Source organism: Canis aureus, chromosome 3, assembly GCF_053574225.1.
Source record: "Canis aureus isolate CA01 chromosome 3, VMU_Caureus_v.1.0, whole genome shotgun sequence".
Classification (NCBI taxonomy): Eukaryota; Metazoa; Chordata; class Mammalia; order Carnivora; family Canidae; genus Canis; species Canis aureus.
In genome coordinates, this window is record NC_135613.1 from 13,598,745 (window position 1) to 13,620,067 (window position 21,323).

The following is a 21,323-nucleotide window of genomic DNA, read 5'->3' on the forward strand; positions in this document are numbered from 1 at the left end:
TAGTAATCTGTTACATCAACTTGAAGAAACTAAGATAGTCACCACTTTGCAACCACAAATGGATCTAGGATCAATAGCTACTAATATCATAAAAAAAAAACTAGATATTATGATTCCTACATAGCACTCTGATAGTTTTGAAAATAAAAATTATATATATAATCAGAACCTCATCATATCTTTAGATATACTACCAACTTACAGGAAACAGGTCAAAGGAACACGTTAAATTCTACTATGGGGATATAACCAGCAAAATCTAGGATGAGGGAAAATCTCCAGGACAAACAACTTAGTTTCCTTATCAAATACGTTTCAAGTAAAAATAAGAGATAGGATGGAAAATTTAAGATTAAAAGGGAACTAAGATATATCAACCAACTGCCAAGCCTAAGCCTTGTTGAATCCTGATTCAAATACACTATAGAAAAATAACCAAACATGAGACAAATCAGATAATTAAAACAATGACTGGATATTTGGCAATATTAAGAAAACAATTATTTTTCAGGTGTGATATGGTAACTGTGGTTATGTTTAAAAAAAAGAAAAAAGAAAATATTTATAGGTAAATAGTTTTCTTTTAGAAATATATATTAAAATATTTATAAGTAAAATTATATTATGGGATTTGCCTCAAAATAATATGGTAGGGTTGAGTATTAATATAGATGAAAATAAAACTGGACACTAATGCTTAATTATTGAAGGTGGGTAAAAAAAAGAAAAAATAAATGGACCATGATATTAGAGAAATAACACTAAAAAAAATTCTTTATCAATATTACTAAACCCCTTTTTTTTTCCCAATTTTAAAGTTTTAAATCATTCTACTGAATCTGGTCTCTGTCTCTCTCTGGGAACAAAAGAGACTATTCATAATTGAAGTGGAATACTTAACACTTTCTGCTGTAATTACTTTTTTGTGTTTATTGTTTATTTTTTTTTTACTTTTTATGTTTAAAAGAAGAATTTCCACAGAAACTACCATAAACATCCATTCTAAGAATCTCAAGTATACAATCATGTATCCAACGAAATAGTTGTTCACCTGATACCAATATTATAAAAGACTTTTTTTTTTGAATTTTTAAAATTTACATAGTCACACAGAGAGAGAGAGAGAGAGAGAGGCAGAGACACAGGCAGAGGGAGAAGCAGGCTCCATGCACCCGGGTCTCCAGGATCGCGCCCTGGGCCAAAGGCAGGCGCCAAACCGCTGCACCACCCAGGGATCCCTATAAAAGATTTTTTAATGTAACACAAAATGAACAGAAAAATAAGCTTGTTTGCTTTAATGAACTAAGTGGTTTTCACTGGGAGATACTAAATATAAAATATACTAAATATAAAAAAAGTTAAATGTGAATCACAACCTTTATGTAATTCCTGTTTCTCAAGGAATATTTAAAGTCCAGACAGCACGAAAGCCATTCTTTTAGAGAACTGACAGGGTAAACGTCCAAGGGAAAATTATCACTTATAACAGGAATGGCAAATATCTAGCAACCATGTATTTGCTTCCTGGCTTTCCTTTCCTTGGAAAAGCATCGTAAGGGGCACCTGGGTGGCTCAGTTAAGCATCTGATTCTTGATTTCAGCACAGGTGATGATCCCAGGATCCTGAGATCGAGTCCTGTGTCAGGCTGCATGCTGGGCATGGAGCTTGCTTAGGATTCTCTCTCTCTGGCCCCCACCCTTGCTCGCTCTCCCTCCTTCCATCTCTCTCTTCCTAGGAAGGAAGGAAGGAAGGAAGGAAGGAAGGAAGGAAGGAAGGAAGGAAGGAAAAGCAGCATAAGACAGTGGAAGGATTTTGAGCTTTGTCATCAAACAAAACTGCGTGTGAATCTGGATTCTGCCTCTTATTACTTTGAGCAAATTAACAAGCCTATCTAAACCTGTTTATCTATAATATTAAATAACTATATTATAATGCTCTCCTGACGCTTGTTGAAGGAACGAGTGCCAAGCCATTACTGCTACCACTACCTGAAGGGTAGCAGAATATCCAGCAGAGATGGGGGAAAGAAGATTCTGGCCCATAAAGAAATACTGGACTATATGCCTTCAAGATCCACACCTATGGGAGAAGTAGTATGTGTAAGCCACATACTACAGTGAACTGTGGTGATATGTAAGGAAAGAGCTTATAGGGATGTACACAAGCCAATGATTCTTCTTCTTTTTTTTATGTGCTATTTTATTATTATTTTTTAATTAGCTTTATGTCCAAAATGGGGCTTGAACTCTTGAACCCTGAGATCAAAAGTTGCACGCCCTATTGACTGAGGCCATCCAGGCACCCCTAGCCAAAAGATTCTTAATTTATTTGAGAGGATGCGAGACAGCACAAGCAGGGGGAGAGGCAAAAGGAGAGGGAGAAGCAGAGTCCCCTTGAGCAGTGAGCCCAATGGGGGCTCGATCCTATGACCCTGGGATCATGACTTGAACCAATGGCAAATGCTTAACCAACTGAGCCACCTAAGTGCCCCAGGATTCTTAAAAAAAAAGAAAAAAAAAACTATTTGCAAGGAAGAGTATGCATGTACAAGCCCATTGCCGTTGTGGGGAGGGGCAAAGGGAGAGGGAAAGAGTCCTCAAGCAGACTCCCCACTAAGCACAGAGCCCAGTGGAGCCCAACATGGGGCTCAATCCCAGGACCCTGAGATCATGACCTTAGCCAAGATTAAGAGCTGCCTAACCGACTAAGCCACCCAGGTGCCTCTGAATGACTTTTTTTTTTTTTAAGATTTTATTTATTTATTCATGAGAGACACAGAGAGAGGCAGAGACACAGATAGAGGGAACAGCAGATTCCCTGTGGGGAGCCTGATGTGGAATTTGATCCCAGGACCCTGGGATCACAACCTGAGCCAAAGGCAGATGCTCAACCACTGAGCCACCCAGGTGTCACCCGAATGATTATGTGGGCTAGAGATGACTGCTTCAGATCAACAATTAAGAATAACTTGTTTCAAAGTTAGCTGTAGAGATACTTCCCTCTCCCATTAGGATTTGAGTCTTTTGAGGACAGAGACTTTTTTCTTTCTTCTCTGTATGCCTAGGACAACACTTTGCCAGAAGTATTCTTACTGCCACACAGTCAAAAGAAGAAGGGAGAGATTGGGGGGGGTGGGTGGGAAGGAGGGAAAGAAGATAGTTTCACTTAAGAAGAAAGCAGCAGTTTCTTCCTGCCACCAAAACTGCATTTGCCCATTTGTACAGGAGGCAGCTGAGGCTCAGGGAGGTCCCACAGGAGGACATGGCCAGATGGGATGCAAAGTCCTGGTCTGCCTGACTGCAAGGCTCACAGATACGGAGATGCTGAAAAATCTATGACACATCTCCAGGAGAGGTGTCCTCATGAGGATATAAAAGCATGGTAGCCTGAGAGGTCTATTAGTTCAGACAAATGCATTGTGGTTAGGCAAGACATTCACATCAAGGGAAGCTAGATGAAGGGTACAAGGCACTCTGTTTTATCTTTGCAACTCTTCCATAAATCTAAAATTTATTTACGTTCTTAAATATGGTAGGGCAAAAGGAGAAAGTGCAGCTTAAAAATTAGCTGCCTAAATGCGATGGGGTATTCTGGATTGGATCCTGGAACAGCAAAAAAAGGTCATTTGTGGGAAAACTGGAATAAAGTCTAGAGTTTGGTTAACAGTTCTGTCTCACTATTAATCTCTTAATTTTACTAAATGTTCCTTGGTTGTGTAAGATGTTAACATTAGGAGAAGATGAGTGAAAAGTATATTGGAACTCTACATCATTTTAGCAACTTTTTTGAAATAACAATCTACTCAGATTATTCAATTAAAAAATTATTCTAAAATAACTTTTTTTCAAAGTAAGCTTTATGCCCAATGTGGGGCTTGAATTCATTAAAAAAATTATTCTAAAATAATTACTTTTTTCAAAGTAAGCTTTATGGGGATCCCTGGGTGGTACAGCGGTTTAGCACCTGCCTTTGGCCCAGGGCGCGATCCTGGAGACCCGGGATCAAATCCCACGTCGGGCTCCCGGTGCATGGAGCCTGCTTCTCCGTCTGCCTATGTCTCTGCCTCTCTCTCTCTCTCTCTCTCTCTCTCTGTGGGACTATCATAAATAAAAATTTAAAAAATAAAAATAAAAAAATAAAAAAATAAAAAAAAAGTAAGCTTTATGCCTAATGTGGGACTTGAATTTCATGACCCTGAGATCAAGAGTCATATGCTCTACCAACTAGGCAAGCCAGGCACCCCTAAAATAACTTTATTTTCTTATTATTTTTTAAGGTTTTATTTATTTATTCATGAGAGACAGAGAGAGAGAGAGAGAGAGCAGGCTCCATGCAGGGAGCCCGATGTGGGACTTGATCCCAGGCCTCCAGGATCACACCCTGGGCTGAAGGCAGGCGCTAAGCTGCTGAGCCACTCGGGCTTCCCAGATTGGCAGTATATTAATGAATGTAGCTTGTTAATGAAATTAACCAACATTATATCTATATAACTCAGTAAAATAGTATTTTCTAAGTGACTAATGCATGGTGTTATAAATCATGCAGATTGATTAAAAAATTCATTCAAAGTACAAGAGAAACCAAAGATTTAGATATAATAGTATAAATAGTTTATTGATGTGGTCTCAGATCCTATTCTGCCATCAAGCTTTAAGAAACTACCACCATTAGGAACACCTAGGTGGCACAGTTGATTAAGCATCCAACTCTTGGTTTTGGCTCAGGTTGTGATCTTAAGGTTGTGAAATCAAACCCTGCTCTGGGCTCCATACTCATGCAGAGTAGGCCTGAGATTCTCTCTCCCTCTCCCTCTGCCCCTACCCCACCCCCACATGCATGCACTCTCTCTCAAATAAATACATCTTTTTTTTTTTTAAGATTTTATTTTTTTATTCATGAAAGACACACAGAGAGAGGCAGAGACACAGACAGAGGGAGAAGCAGGCTCCCTGCAAGGAGCTGATGCAGGACTCGATCCTGACTTGGGGATCACGCCCCAAGCCAAATGCAGATGCGCTCAACCACTGAGCTACCTAGGCATCCCTCAAATAAATACATCTTAAAACTACCACCATTCATATTTTGGTGTAGTATCACAGAATGATGTCCAAAATTATCTAAACAACTATCAGAATACTCCTTCTGCAACTACATACCTGGGTGAGGCTAGATTTTTTTTCACACAATTCAACCAAAAGAACATATCAAAACAGATTGAATAGAGAAGCAGATCTGAGATCCAGCTGTTTTCTCTTAAGCTTGACCCTGAAAATATAAAAAACCACAATATGGCAGCCCCTTTCAACTAGTGTTGATTTCTGTGGTTTCAGTTACCCACAGCCAATCAGAGTCTAGCAACAGATCACCCTCCTCCTGCCCCAAAGCGAGGTCAATAGCAACCTGACACATCACAACACCTACATCATTCTGCTCACTTCTTCTCATCACATAGGCATTTTATCATCTCATATCATCACAAGAAGAAGGGAGGAACAATATAATAAGATAGTCTGGCAGAGAAACCACATTCATATAACTTTTATTACAGTGTATTGTTGTAATTGTTCTATTACTAGTTACTGTTCTTAATCTCTTACTGTGCCTAATTTATAAACTCAATTTTATCGTAGCTATGTTATGTAAAGGAAAAAACATGGTAAGTAGAGGGTTTTGGGTTTTCAGGTATCTACTGGGTATTTTGAAACATAACCCCCACAGATATAGGGGACTGCTGTACTACTCTCCTCACTAACTTATATTAACATGTAATAGGTTTATTATTATTTCAAAATGAATCAATAAATATTCCAAACTGCTCTCAATTTTAGACCCTACCTCATCTGTTTTGACTCTTTTCTTATTGCAGGTAAGTTAAGATTTTGTTTATTTTCTAGATTCTACCCTGCAATAATCATATCTTTGTTACCTAAAAAAAAAAGTTCTTAGTTTTAATTTATTATACTACAAACGACAGTTATAACCCACTCAATAATTTTAAGAGTTGCAAAAAGTCTGAGAATAGTTGGGTCATGTGCACACAAGCTTCTTTTCTGCAACTGGGGAAGAAAGGTCAGATTCTTATTAAGAGAATAACTCATACCCCTGGCCTCAAACTAGCAAAGCTCTGCAAAGCTGATATGCAGTGAAGTGGATCAAGTTTTGATTGTTAGTGTGTACACTTATTCTTATTCTTAAATATATATATATGTATATATATATATATATATATATAGAGAGAGAGAGAGAGAGAGAGAGAGAGGGAGAGAAGGAGACAAAATAACAACAAAACTACCAAAATCTCATGCCCTGGGTTTGGAAAAACATTAAGGCAATCTATCCTGAGACTTCATGCTTCTGTGGCCTGTATGCAGTTTCATGGACCATCACCACCTTTTCCTAGCACTAATGGAGGTGGTCACTTTCTGTCAGATTTTCCTATCTCCTTCTCCAGGGATAAGAGCCCAAAGCAAATCTGGAGACATAGTCAGGGCCAGTAAAAATAATTGGTTTTGGGGCACCTGGCTGGCTTAGTCAGTGGAGCATGCCAACTCTTGATCTCAGGGTCCTGAGTTCAAGCATCACGTTGGGCATGGAGCCTACTTAAAAAACAGAAACAAAAACAATACAACTGGTTTAAATTCAGAACAGAAGGATAACAACCTCTGGCCCAAAAGGGATGTGCTTTGCTGTCTACTTGACCAAAGTCAGTTTCTCTGAGTGCCAGTGTTTCGTAAGTACCATATAAAGTTTTCAATGTTTTGTTTATTGTGCTATCAATATCAAACCAAACCTCACATTTGCATTGTTAATGGCTACTCTCCAAAGAAAACTGAAAACAATCTCCTGAGAGACGAGTAGTTTCTACTTGGCTAAGGCTTGTATACTTTCTATCTTTTCAAATGTTCATCTCACAACAGAGCTTGGAATACCTGTTTTGTGACTTACCCATACATACTTCTTACCACACATCAGATAAAAGATAGCTTCTAGAAGGACACTGTTTGAGAAACTAAACACACAGGTCCTTATTCTACAATACAACTTTATTTCTTGGGGACTTTGGAGAAGATGGAAGGCAGAGAAGAACTAGAGGAGTCTCCAAAGAGAATAATGGATCTAAATCAGCCTCAACCCCTGACTGGATGTTGAGTCAGACAGCTGGGTGGGGGATAAAGTTCCTTGGAACCAAAGTAGTGGGATAAATTCTAAATCCTGGCATTAGATAAATAAGAGAAGCCTGAGGGGAAACAGAGCTGAAAAAATTTCTATGGTAAAGAAAGCATAAACCATTTTTCTTTTAAGATCAATTTACAAAAAAAAAGAAGATCAATTTACACATGTAGGGTTATACCCACCTACTCATTCCACCAATAATGTGAACAAATATGGTTGTGTCTAAGTGGGGTCCGTGTAATTCTTATCAGTTACCAAGGTGTCACCAAGGCAGGGCCTCAAGGCTACTGGATGATCTTGTCTATTACGATTTAAATGAAATTGGTTTGATTATCTTATACCTAGGGAAAACATGCATCCTCCCACTCTCTTCTGGATATTCTTAGGATCTTTCATTTATTAGTTGCTTCTCTCTTCAATTCTTTTGGTCCATGTGGAATTTATAATCTCTGCTCTGTCACTCTTCTTTAGCACACACTGTCTATATACACAACGTTCTATGTGTTGGGGCCCTGTGATGGATACCAACTCAATTCTGCCACCAATGCAAAGCTGTAGGCCATTTTAAACCTTTGCAGAAGATTTCAGGATGCTGGGGTCCAACAGGAGAGGTGGGCATGGAGGAGGAGAGAAATCTCAACCCAGCAAAGTAAATGACTTTTGTAAGAGAATTAACCATCTCTCTTTTTGAGAACCCTGGGAACTTCTCACCAGCTATCTGTTCGCTGAAGGTCCTGAATGGTCAAGAACCATGATCTAAGAAAAGTTAAGACCTACTTTATATTTAGATGAACATCAAAGCACAATCTAACTGCAGATTAAATCACTATCTCTCCACAAGATAATCTAATTAGGAATATGGAATCGGGATATGCAAATTAAAATTACAGGACATACTATTTCACACCCATGAGACTGGCAACACTGAGTGTGCCAAGGACCAGAGCAACAGGAACTCTCACTTACTGCTAAACTGATTAACCATTTTGAAAAACAAATCGCCACAATCTTTTTCTTTCTTTTTTTTATTTATTTATTTTTTAATTTTTATTTATTTATGATAGTCACAGAGAGAGAGAGAGAGAGAGAGAGAGGCAGAGACACAGGCAGAGGGAGAAGCAGGCTCCATGCACTGGGAGCCCAACGTGGGATTCAATCCCGGGTCTCCAGGATCGCGCCCTGGGCCAAAGGCAGGCGCTAAACCACTGCGCCACCCAGGGATCCCTTTTTCTTTTTTTAAAGATTTTATTTTTAAGCAATCTCTTCATCCATCATAGGGCTCAAATCTACAACTCAGAGATCAAGAGTCGCATGCTCTACCAGCTGAGCCAGCCAGGTGCCCCCAAATCACCATAATTTTCTTAGGTTCACATTTAAACATATTTTGTTCCCAGCAAATTCATTCTCAGAGCAATCTTTCTTTTCTTTTCTTTCTTTTTTAAGATTTTATTTATTTATTTATGAGAGGCACAAAGAGAGAGAGAGAGAGGCAGAGACACAAGCAGAGGGAGAAGCAGGCTCCATGCAGGGAGCCCAATATGGGACTCAATCTCGGGTCTCCAGGATCATGCCCTGGGCTGAAGGCAGCACAAAACCACTGGGCCACCGGAGCTGCCCTTAGAGCAATTTTTCAAACTGATTTTTGTAACCCAGTGGATCACTAATCAATTTAGTATGTCACAACCAGTATTTTATTTTAATGAAAGAGAATAAAATAGAATGTTATATTTTCACCTCACTACAGACAAGTATTACAGTTTATCTTACTATACTAGTAAAATTTTTGTTTCAGTAGTGTGTATAAATTAGTGTGTGCATGTGCACTGAGGTCACAATGAAAATGATTTCTTAATATAGGCTCATGGTTAAAAACATTTCCCAGGACAGTGACCTGGGCAAGCCCTAATGCATGTACACAAGGAAACATGTATGAGAATGTTCACAACAGTTTTTTTCCAAAAGCAAAAAACTGGAAACAATGTAAAAAAAAAAAAGTAAGAATTGTGGCATATTCATACAATGGAAAATATAGCAGTGAAGATGAGTGATCCGAGCATCAACACGGATCTCAAAATAATGTTAAGTAAAAAAAAAAAAAGGGAAAAATACATATCGTATGACAGCATTTACTTCAAGTTTAAAAAGAAAGGAAAACTAATAATGATTGTTTAGAGGCACTAATACAAGTGATTAAAAACTATAAAGAAAAATAAGAGAATAACAAAAACAAAAATTAAGATGATGGCTATTCATCTCTCCAGAATGGAAAGGGGATGCAATATAAAGGATTCACAGGGAACTTCTGAAGTTGAGTAACAAACTCTTTCTTAAACTGGGTTGTGAACGTAAGGGTATGTATTTTGTGTATATCTCTTATAGGCACGTTACACATTTTTTGTACATAGGCAAGTATCTTCTAATGAAGTATTCATTATGAGAATTATATCCAATACTTCATTAGAAGATACTTTATTAGAACAAACCTGTCACTAAAATTAGTTTAATGGCAACAGCTTTCAAGCACTTTTGCTGGTGAACAACACTCATGACCTCCCTTGAATCAGATTTGACTTCTAATATTATTCCCTACTAAAAAGGAATCAGGATTCCTGGGATGAGAGGTGATTCCAGGTCTTCGGGAAAAAAAAAAAAAATCAAGATTGTTCTGGCACCTTCTAGCACTGCCAGAAAGCAAGAATACTTAAATCTGCCCAAATCATGCGGAAAGAACAAAGGGATTGGCTTAAAGACAAAACTTTTAGACTAAGAGACAGCTATAGCAAAAAAAGAAAACAGCGATGGTTAATTGAAACAAACTAATTTTGTAAAAGTAATTTAGCATCACAAATGGGATGTCCAGAGGGTCTAAAAAGGGTTTTTGTATATGGCAAGAAAATAGGAGCTCTCTTCCTCCATCTCAGTAATGCCAAAAGAGAACATAAAGTAAAGACAAAAACAGCAAATATGACAATAACTTTTCTATAGCAGATTAAAATTCCCTCAATCCTACTTTTCCATTAGCTGCAAAAAATCGAGATAATTGGAAATTAGCACCAGTTTACCCACAAACCAAACAGTAATAAGTTGTATATTTTATCTGCTAAAGTGTTTAAAAGAACAAGCCATATTAATGTTTAATATTTAAACATTAATTTTCAGTAAACAAATTAAATATTAAACAAACTACATATTTGATATAGGTAAATGTTTAAAAGTTGTATATAAGGGGGGGCCTGGGTGGCTTAGTTGGTTGGGCACCTGACTCTTGATTTCAGCTCAGGTCATGATCTCAGGGTGATGAGATGGAGCCCCTAATCAGGTTCTGTGACTCAGCAGGAAGTCTGCTTGGGATTCTCTCTCTCTCCCTCTCCCCCAGCTCATGTGGGCTCTTTCTCTCTAAAATAAATAAATCTTTTTTTTTTTTTTAGGGGCACCTGGGTGGCTCAGTGGTTGAGTGTCTGCCTTTGGCTCAGGTTGTGATCCAGAGATCCTGGGATTGAGTTCTGCATCAGGCTCCCCACAGGGAGCCAGCCTGTTTCTTTCACTGCCTATGTCTCTGCCTCTCTGTGTCTCTCATGAATAATTTTTTAAAAAAATCTTAAAAAAAAAAAAACCTTTACTTAAAAAAATTTTTTTTTATTTATTTGAGAAAGAGAGAGAAAGCACAAGAGATTACAAGCAGGGGAAAGGCAGAGGGAGAAGAAGCAGGCTCCCTGCTGAGTAGGGAGCCCAACATGGAGCTCAATCCCAGGACCTTGGAATCATGACCTGAGCTGAGGGCAGATGCTTAACCAACTGAGCCACCCAGGCATCACTAAAATAAATAAATCTTAAAAAAAAAAAAAAAAAAAGTTGTATATAAGACTTCTTTTTAAAAAAGCAGTAATAAGAAATAGCAGTTGATTGTCAACATGGTCTCTAGCATTAATCCAACTTCTTGAATGTTAAGATACATTTCTGGCTATCTTTCAAATATATCCTCTCCATCCCCCAATTTTCTTCCTATAACCAACCATTAGTTAATTCAACAAGTATTTACTGAGTGCCTATTTTTAACATAAACTGTTCTAAGTGCTGCTGATACAGAGGTAAGTAAACAAAGAAGACTGGATTCTACTGCCTCGGGGCTTATGACTTCATCATATAAATATGGCCCTGTACACATTAACACTACCCAACCACAGTAATGGTAACTTATGTAGGTGAAATTCTGGGATTTAAGTCACAGATTCAAGTCCCCATAAATGTCTCCTAGAATGATAATGGCTATATCAGTATTACGGTTTGCTGGTTTGGGATAAGAGGTCCAGCACGAACAATGGTTCTCATCTCAAAACAGAATCTTAGGTCTGATATTACAGAAGACTCAGAAAAGGGATAATGATATAAAAAGCTCATAGAATGAAAAAACATTTACAATACACAGTAGAACTTTCAAGGCACCTGTATCCTCCATAAATATACTGTAAAAAATAACTGATCACATGGCAATGCTCTCTACTTGTCTGGTTTCTTTCTGAATTTCTCATGTTTGTTTCCTTTTTTGGTTCCCTCGGTTTCCTTGTATTTGTTTTCAGAACTTTTGGTTTTTTTTTTTTTTTTTTTGCTCTCTTCCTTCTCCTATTCTGCAGTGTGTAGCTACAGCATGGGCTGGAAGCATGGCCCTAAGAAAAACAAGCAAAAGAGCCTGTCTTGATCAATAATTCCCCCTATCTTCAGGAGGTTATTTGCATAAGATGAAGAAAGCTCAGAAAAACCAAAATATTCAATGAAATTCTTCTCTCCCAGAGCTACTTTTACTAGCATCAAAGACTTGCATGTTCCTACAGCATATGACCTATACAGATTAGGTGATGAAAGTCACACAGGACAGTTCTGGGTCACTACTGTCTTGTCCTGTTGCCCCACTTGTCTGTCCTAAAGGTTTCAAAGCAAAAATGTCCTCAGACCAGAAACTGTATCTCCACACAAACCAATGGTTTGTTCCTGTAGTCTAAGGCGGGGCCAGGGTGCAGCTTTAGGAGTGCTGAGGTCAACACTGTGTTGAAAGACCAGCAAAGTAGAAATTAAAATAGAGCACACTGCTCTGTTAAACAGTCAAACTCAAACTCTTGTCATCCTTCCAGACAAGGCAACCCTACCTGCTGGATTCTCCTGGACCCTCCCAACTTTTTAACTTTATATTCCTTAATGTATTAACTTGTTTAACATTAACATTTATTAACATTTAACTTATTTTTTATACTATTGTAATACCGTTCTGGTATATAAATCTGCAAATAAAAAAACCATGTAGCACAATAATAAAGCTAATCTCAATATACAACACAAGTTGTGAGCTCAAGCACCTTCCACAAGAGTACTCTCTGCTCTTCATTGCTACTCAAGAAGGAAAAGAATTGCTTCACTATGAAACTGTAGTTCACTGTGGGCCCTACTAATGAACGCAAACCTTCTGCTCCATGGATTGTTTTATTTATTTTATTTTATTATTATTTTTTTATTTATTCATGAGAGCTACAGAGAGAGGTAGAGATGTAGTCAGAGAGAGAAACAGGCTCCCCTCAGAGAGCCAGATGTAGGACTAGATCCCAGGACCCCAACATCACATCCTGAGCTGAAGGCAGACGCTCAACAACTGAGCCTCACCCAGGTGCCCCTGTATGGATTATTATTATTATTTTTTAAGACTTTACTTATTTATTCACGAGAGACACAGAGAGGCAGAGACATAGGCAGAGGGAGAAGCAGGCTAGGCTCCCTGCGAGGAGTCCAATGTGGGACTCGATCCCAGGACCCCAGGATCATGCTCTGAGCCAAAGGCAGATAGATGCTCAACCACTGAGCCACCCATGCGTCCCTATCCATGGATTGTTTTAAAGAGAAAACACATGGTATTACATGGAGCCACAGGCAAGGGCAGGGGCCTCCGACTGGATCTCAACAACTGTAAGTAAGAGCTATAGCGGAGGTCTGCTGCTGTGACAGGGGGAGATCTTGTGGCAACGGAGAGTCTTGGACCCCTACAAGCAAACCACTGGCTCCGAAATCCAGCTGTTTGCCTTTCACTGCCCTGGTGGTGGATGAGCTGAGAAACTGAGTGAACAAACCACCACAAGGAAACAGATGATGCATTTGGCCAACTTCATCCAAGTCTAAAATGTTTTGGTTGTTTTTTAAGTAGGCTCCACACCCAGCATACAGCCTAATGTTGGGCATGAACTCACAACCCTGAGATTAAGACCTGAGCTGAGATCAAGAGCTGGTCACTTAATCAACTGAGCCACCCAAATGCCCCAGGCACAAAACGTTTTGGTATAATGCTCTTTACCCTGGCACTAGAGTCAGGTTTGAGACAAATCCAAATGGGGTCTTTTTTTCTTTTAAAATTTATTTTATTTAGAGAAAGATATAACAAAAGAATGAGAAGGAAATCTTTAAACAGCAAGATGATGTCATGTACAAAAGTCTGAACACCAAAGAACCATTCTGTGGCCCCCTCTTCTGACACATGCTTCACCTTCTAAACTGCTTATAAAGACTTATTGCCCATCTTGAGTGACTAGAGAACTGCAACAGACGCAGAAAGCTGTTCCCCCACGCAAAAATGGTATTTAGGCATGTTAGCTATCTTCTGGCTACTGCCCAGAACTGCTCAGTGCTGACAAATGGGAACCTGGCGTGAGCTCCCAAAGATCCTCACTTGTTCATTTAGTAACTCGGTCCTGACATACTACTATGAATCAAGTACTAGACTGAGAATAGTGTACAAATGGCCTTGCTCCATGCCCTCAGGGAGCTAATAGTCCAGTGGGGAAGAGGAGAGGTAAAAAAATAAGATATAGGGCAGCCTGGGTGGCTCAGTGGTTTACTGCCGCCTTCAGCCCAGGGCGTGATCCTGGAGACCCGGGATCAAGTCCCATGTCAGGGTCTCTGCATGGAGCCTGCTTCTCCCGCTGCCTGTGTCTCTGCCTCTCTCTCTCTCATGAACAAATAAAATCTTTAAAAAAAATAAGATATACATGACAATCCCTTGAATTAAATGTGGAGCTGAGTGCCACAGAAAAACAAAGAGGGGCTCTGAGAGAGGATGACAGCTGGAACCAAGCAGACAGGAGAGGTTATCTCCTGAGGCTCTTCTTCCCTCTGACTACATGTATGTAAAAGGTCATTTTAAAAATCTACTACTTCAAGCACCTTCCTACCAAAAGGAACATATAAGCATTATTTAATAATTCACCTTTAAAAATGCAAAATAAGTACAAGACCAAATGCAAAATATATTTGAAAATAACCTTCCCTTCTCTCCTCTGTCTTCGGCTACCAAATTCCCCTGCCCCTGAGACAAATACTACTTGAGTCTCTTTCTGGAGAACTTGCAGTTCCTAAAGTGTGCCCTGGGATGCCTGAGATTTTTCAGGCAATTGAAAAGGTTAAAAGTAATTTCATGGCACCACTAAGATATTATCTGGCTTTTTCTCTTTCATTCTCATACAGCATCCAGTAGAGTATTACAGAGATTACATGATAGGCAATGCTACCGACAGGGACAGCTGACGGAACATGTGAAGCAAGTATGGAAATGTGGCTATCTTCTATTAAGACATATTAAAGAAATTTGTATAAATGTAAAACAATTCCACTCTTCTCACGGAACTCCTTTTTGTTTTGGAAAATACATTTACATTTCATAAAGATGCTATTTATACTAATAGGTACTGAGTTTATTACTATTTGAAACAAATACTTTAGATTTCTTAGTTTTAATTTCTAATACAGTAAATTCCAATAGATATCAAAAGCTCTTTGAAGTCCTCAATTATTTGTATGAATGTAGAGAAGTCCTAAACCAAATAGCTTGACAACCATTAATGCAACTAAGCATTTATAAATGCTTATCAGTTGTTCATTTTTAACTCTAGGAAATACTGGTCATCTACTGCATTCTGGTGAATGTTTTGAGTGTATTGTAAGTAGCTGGGTGATGAAAAGGCAACCAATAACTTCTTCGTGGCTATAATGTATTGTTGGTTATTTGCCCACCAACACAATACAAATTTCATCATGATGAAAGGCTAGTTGTTTTTCCACACCATTTCAAATATTTAGTGTATTAATTTGTAGTTACTGTAAGCCTATAAAGAGCTTACAAATCAGAAAGTAATTATAAAGTACATGTGATATCTAAAGTTGAATGGCAAGGTTAAATTCATAACTGTGGTAGGAAAATAGAGAAAGAAGCTATTTTTAAATGGAATAACACAATAGTGACAGAGTGGCTTTTTTGAACTAACTGTTTCAGATACAGGTAACAATTATAAACTCTGGACAAAACATAAAAAACCAGTTACATGAAAGCACCAGAGAGCAACCAATATCAGACAAGAAGAAGGGAAATGACCCTGAGAGCCAAATGACAGCATGCTGCCTGCAGGCACCTGCCAGTCCCTGTGACATGGAGTGGCTAGAAATCAAGCAGAAAGCTGCATTTTCATGGCTTGAAGAGATAGCACTGAGTTTGGGTATCAGAGCAGCTGGAAAATAAGGGGGGAATCCCAACTTAATGAAAAGATATATTATCCATACCCAGTTAAAAAATGGCAAAAAAAGTTTAAGATATCTCATCAAAGGAGGTATGTAACTGGCTAGTGAAACAAGAGAAGAGGGATCCCTGGGTGGCGCAGCGGTTTGGCGCCTGCCTTTGGCTCAGGGCGCGATCCTGGAGACCCGGGATCGAATCCCACGTCGGGCTCCCGGTGCCTGCTTCTCCTTCTGCCTATGTCTCTGCCTCTCTCTCTCTCTCTCTCTGTGTGACTATCATAAATAAATAAAAATTAAAAAAAAAAAAAAAAAGAAACAAGAGAAGATGCTCAATGTCATTAGTCATTAGGGAAGTGCAAATGAAATAGAATGAGGTACCAATACATACCCACTAGATCAAAGAGAGTTACAATAATAATACCAGGTGTTGGTAAAGAAGTGAAGAAATGGGAACCCCCTTCTACTGATGATATGGATGTAATATGATGCAGCCAATTTGGAAAACAACTTGGCAATTTCTTTAAACAAATTTACCATACCACCCAGCAATTACACTCCTAGGTATCAACCCAAGAGAAATGACAACACATGTCCACGCAAAGACTTGTAACATGAATGTTCATTGCAGCATGATTCATAATAGCCAAAAGGTAGAAATGATCTAAATGAAGAGGAACAAAACGTTGTTTATCCTTATACAAGAACATTAGTCAGCTATAAAAAGAAAGAACTACTGATATATCCTAATACCAGGGATAAACCTCAAAAACATGACACCAAATAATAGAAGGCAGACATTAAAACACTAAAGACATGAAAAGTGTGACTCTACTACAGGAAATTTCTAGAAAAGGAAAAGCTACAGGGACAGGGAGCAGACCTGTGTTGCCAGGGACTAAGGCCGGAGCAGGAACTGACTATAATTGAGTAAGAGGTAGCTTTTTAGGAGTTGAACATGTCCTAATACCGAATTATACATGATGAAGGTCTCAACTCTAAACAATTTACTAAAAATCATTAAGCTGTAGGGGTGCCTGGGTAGTGCAGTCAGTTAAGCATTCAACTCTTGGTTTCAGTTCAGGTTGTGATTTCAGGGTCGTGGGATGGAGCTCCATGTCGGGCTCTGTGCTCAGTGAGAGGATTCTGCCTGAGTTTCTCTCTCCCTCTGCCCCTCCCCACTCCCCCGTGCTGGCTTGCTCTCTCTCCCTAAAATAAGTAAAAGTTTATTTTTTAAAAAAGATTTTATTTATTTATTCATGAGATACAGAGAGAGAAAGAGAGAGGCAGAGACAGAGGTAAAGGGAGAAGCAGACTCCACACAGGGAGCTGGATGTGGGACTTGATCCCGGGTCTCCAGGATCACGTCCTGAGCCAAAGGTAAGCGCTAAACCACTGAGCCAGCCAGGCTGCCCTAAAAAATAAGTCTTAAAAAATAATAATAAACTATATACTTACATTGGGTGAATTTTATGGTACAATTAAAAAAACTGTTAAAAAAATTGCTAGGAGACAGGGGCAGGGGAGAGGAGGTCCAATGAGACTTCAAAGACTCGAGTCAAATTTAATTTGCAGACTTGTGTCCTTCTTTGAGCAAATCAACAGTTAAAAATAAAACCCTTATGATAGAATTAAGGAATTATGAACAGCAAATGAATACTTGAAGATCTCAAGGAACTGGTGCTATCTTTCAGATGTAATAATGGTAATTGTGTCTAAAAGAATACTTCCTTTTTAGAGATACAAATTAAAATATTTACAGATAAAAAGACATGGTGTTAAAGTTTTGCTTCAAAACGCTTGGTGGGGATTTTGGTGGAGTGGATGGGGTGATCACAGGAGATAGAGATGAGAACTGGGCTGGTAAGTGTGGAAGTTGGGTGATGTGTATATCAAGATTCATACACTATTTTCTCCATAGTCTGGACTTTTCCATAGTAAAAAAATAAAAAGGAGACAATACATCTACCTCACAGATTTATTCTGAATATTCAATTTGATAATATATATGAAGGATTTAACATAAAACACAATTGGCAAAATATTGGTAACTGCTGAAGTCTGATCATAGGTATAAGGATTATATTTTCCTCTTTTGTGTATGCTTGAAGTTTTCCATAATAAAAAATATTTTTTTTTAAAAAAAAGGAGCCGGCGGGGGGCGCCTGGGTGGTTCCGATGGTTAAAGATCTGCCTTCAGCTTAGGTCATGATATGAGAGTCCTGGGATCAAGCCTCATGTCAGGCTCCTTGTTCAGTGGGGAGTCTGCTTCTCCCTCTGCTTCTCCTCTCTGCTCGTGCTCGCTCTTTCTCAAATGAAAAAATAAATCTTTAAAAAAGAAAAAAAAAAAGGAGTCTGAGATCCAGATGTTTCACTGCCAACAGCACTTTCATTTTTCAATAATTTAAACAAAGTAAGAAAAAATGGAGTAAAATATTCCAACATTTGCACTATCATGTCTTGCTTTACAAAGACCAAGACACTTATGTGGCTAATGTATCAAATTTAAGGTTTGGGCAAAATAGGTAGATCAGAAATATAAATTAAAAAAAATATATAGGGCAGCCTGGGTGGCTCAGGGGTTTAGCGCCGCCTTCAGCCCAGGGCATGACCCTGGAGACCCGGGATCGAGTCCCGCGTCGGGCTCCCTATGTGGAGCCCGCTTCTCCCTCTGCCTGTGTCTCTGCCTCTCTTTCTCTCTGTGTCTCTCATGAATAAATAAAATCTTAAAAATAAATAAATAAATAAATAAATAAATAAATAAATAAATAAATAAAATATATGTAATGTAAATAAAAATGAGTTGCTCAAAAGTCAAAAGTAAATATAGTTCTCCTTCATAGTTTTTTTTTTTAAAAAAAGATTTTATTTATTGATTCATGAGAGAGAGACAGAGAGAGAAAGGCAGAGACACAGGCAGAGGGAGAAGCAGGCTCCATGCAGGGAGCCTAACGTGGGACTCATCCCAGGTCTCCAGGATCACGCCCTGGGCTGAAGGTGGCGCTAAACTGCTGAGCTACCCAGGCATCCTTCCTTCATAGTTTTTAAAGGTAAATGAGACTGATTTCATTAGGCACGGGGAATTTTTTTTTTTTTTAACTGGGGGAATAATAATAACAATAATAAAAGAATTAAGACACATATTGCGGGATCCCTGAGTGGCGCAGCGGTTTAGCGCCTGCCTTTGGCCCGGGGCGTGATCCTGGAGACCTGGGATCGAATCCCACATCGGGCCCCCGGTGCATGGAGCCTGCTTCTCCCTCTGCCTATGTCTCTGCTTCTCTCTCTCTGTGTGTGACTATCATAAATAAATAAAAATTAAAAAAAAAAAAAAAAAGACACATATTGCTATGTAGAAGGTTAGCTAGATGTGGGCTTCTGCTTTACTCTATAAATTTTGACTCCTAGCTTTGCAGTGAGTAGCTGACTTTTCTGCAATCACCTAAACACAGACTACTGCTAGAAACATTATGTCCCAACTTGTTTCCTCTGATGAAACTGGAAAAGCAATGATTGCAAAGTGTCCACCAGATATGAAGGGGATTAAGAGGGGGAAATAGAATCAGTCTGTTTTCTATGCTAAGGCAATCTATTCTCTATGTATTATTTAGAGTCTCAAGAACTGGTTAAGAAGCCAAATCAGAGTTTCCAAACTGGCCTGGCCTGCTTTTGTTTGACCACACATTGTTTTTCTTAAAACAGGAAAAAAAAAAAAATTCACACACAAATTCACATAAAATCCAGATCCCCAACATCTCTTGAGAAACTGTAAGATCTCGTAATGTTTCATGCGCCAAGAGCTGACTGGTTGATAATGGAGTTTGAGACTCCTGTCCTAGAATAATATAGACAGACATAGACAGCATGTTCCCTGCTCTTGTTCAATCAGGTAGAATTAATTCAACCGTAATGAATGTGACAGTGGTTTATGTGTGTCAGAGGTTCCTCTTAAATTTTTTAAATTAAATTTTAAGTACAATCTATTTCCCCAAAGTGGGGCTCGAACTCACAACCCCAAGTTTAAGAGTAGCAGGTTTTAGTGACAGCCAAGTGTCTCCCTTTAAAAAAATTTTAAAATCTCCATTTAATGCTATATATTCTGGCACTCAGACACGGTCCATCTTATATTTTGGGAGGCTTCATGTAATAAATGTATCTTTAATATGAGGATTATATCAAACACTTCATTTATGTTCCTTGGGAGCCTTTAATTGGCACTAGACTCAAAGAAACAGTCCATAAATCTTATTAGACAACAATGAAGATCAGTTTGTAGAAATCAACTCATTTGCTAAAGGACTTGCCCCCCCCAAAAAATAAATAAATAAAATAAAGGACTTGCCCAAAACAAAATTCAAGACAGGGCTTGCTTAGTTTAGTTTGTTTATTCATTTATCAAATATGTCCTATATGAGCATATACTGTACCAAGTTAAAAAAAGGGGGGGGCACATTTTAGAACTGTAAAAAAAAAAAAAAAAAGCTAAATAATCACATAGGCTTCACTGCAGTGCTAATCAAGGTTTTTCAACCTGGGCACTGATCAAACTGGACAGTTCTTTCTTGTAGGAGGCTATCCTTTATAATATCGCAGGATGTTTAGCAGCATCATTGGCTTCTAACCTCTAGATGCCAGTAGTACCCTTGCCTCCCCTGTATCTAGTCCAGGTTATGATAGCCACAAATATCTGCAGACACTGCCAAATGTTCTCTGAGACAGGCTACAAATTAAAACATCTTAAATAGTGTCACTAGAAACATATACAACTTCATAATTAGTGATTTCTGTGTGTGTATACATATATGTATAAAATGATCAAATATCAGCTAATTAATGATATCCTAAGTAAATGAAATTGAGGACTTAAAAAAATTGTGATACCAGAACAAACTAATAAACTTAAAAGATTTCTACAAAAACAAATGAATTTTTTTAAGGTTAATATCTTCATAAATCCTATGGTTAGAAAAAAAAAATCCTATGGTTAGACTTCCCCTGTAGCTAAGTTTTTATTCTCAAGCTCTTTTCTGAATATGCGTTTATATAGTCCAACACATACAAACATTAATATAGCCTAACATTCACAGGAAGAACCGATTTCTGAGTCTCTCTCCTCAGATGTTTTGTTGTTGTTTTTAAGATTTTACTTATTTATTCATCAGAGAAACAGAGAGAGAGTTGGAGACACAGGCAGAGGGAGAAACCAGGAGCCTATATGGGACTCGATCCCAGGACTCCGGGACCACGACCCAAGCCAAAGGCAGATGCTCAACTACTGAGCCACCCAGGAACCCCAGGTGTTTCTTTATACATTAGGATAAACAGAGGAAAGAACAGTCAGTGAAATTTCTGCCAGAAAGTGTTCTCTTCTAATTCAAAGTTTTTACTCAGAAGGAAGAGGCTGTAAATATTGGTTAAACCTACACAGTTTTTTCAACTAATTTAGTTTTATCTATTTGTTAATTCTACCTATTTTTCCTAATCATTTTTAATTTCCTCGTCCAAATAGTAACTAATAAGTGAAGATTAACCTTTTTATTTAAGAAGGGGTAAAAGGGGTCAAGAACTAATTTTTATTGAGACCTTCTGTGCCATCATCTGTATGATACTT

The 21,323-nt window shown here is 38.4% G+C and overlaps 1 protein-coding gene across 3 annotated transcripts in view; it reads right to left on the reverse strand.

Moving 5' to 3' along the window:
- CFDP1 (craniofacial development protein 1) overlaps positions 1–21,323 on the reverse strand; it is a 129,230-nt gene that overhangs the window by 52,950 nt on the left and 54,957 nt on the right. Inside the window, exon 6 of one of the 3 annotated variants that reach the window (XM_077890846.1) lies at positions 17,677–18,040. The exons of the other annotated variants lie outside the window; for them this stretch is intronic. Coding sequence (XP_077746972.1) covers positions 17,953–18,040 — 88 coding nt within the window. The 3' untranslated portion in view covers positions 17,677–17,952. Of the gene's footprint in view, positions 1–17,676; positions 18,041–21,323 lie in introns of those variants that run through there. 3 annotated transcript variants of the gene reach the window in all.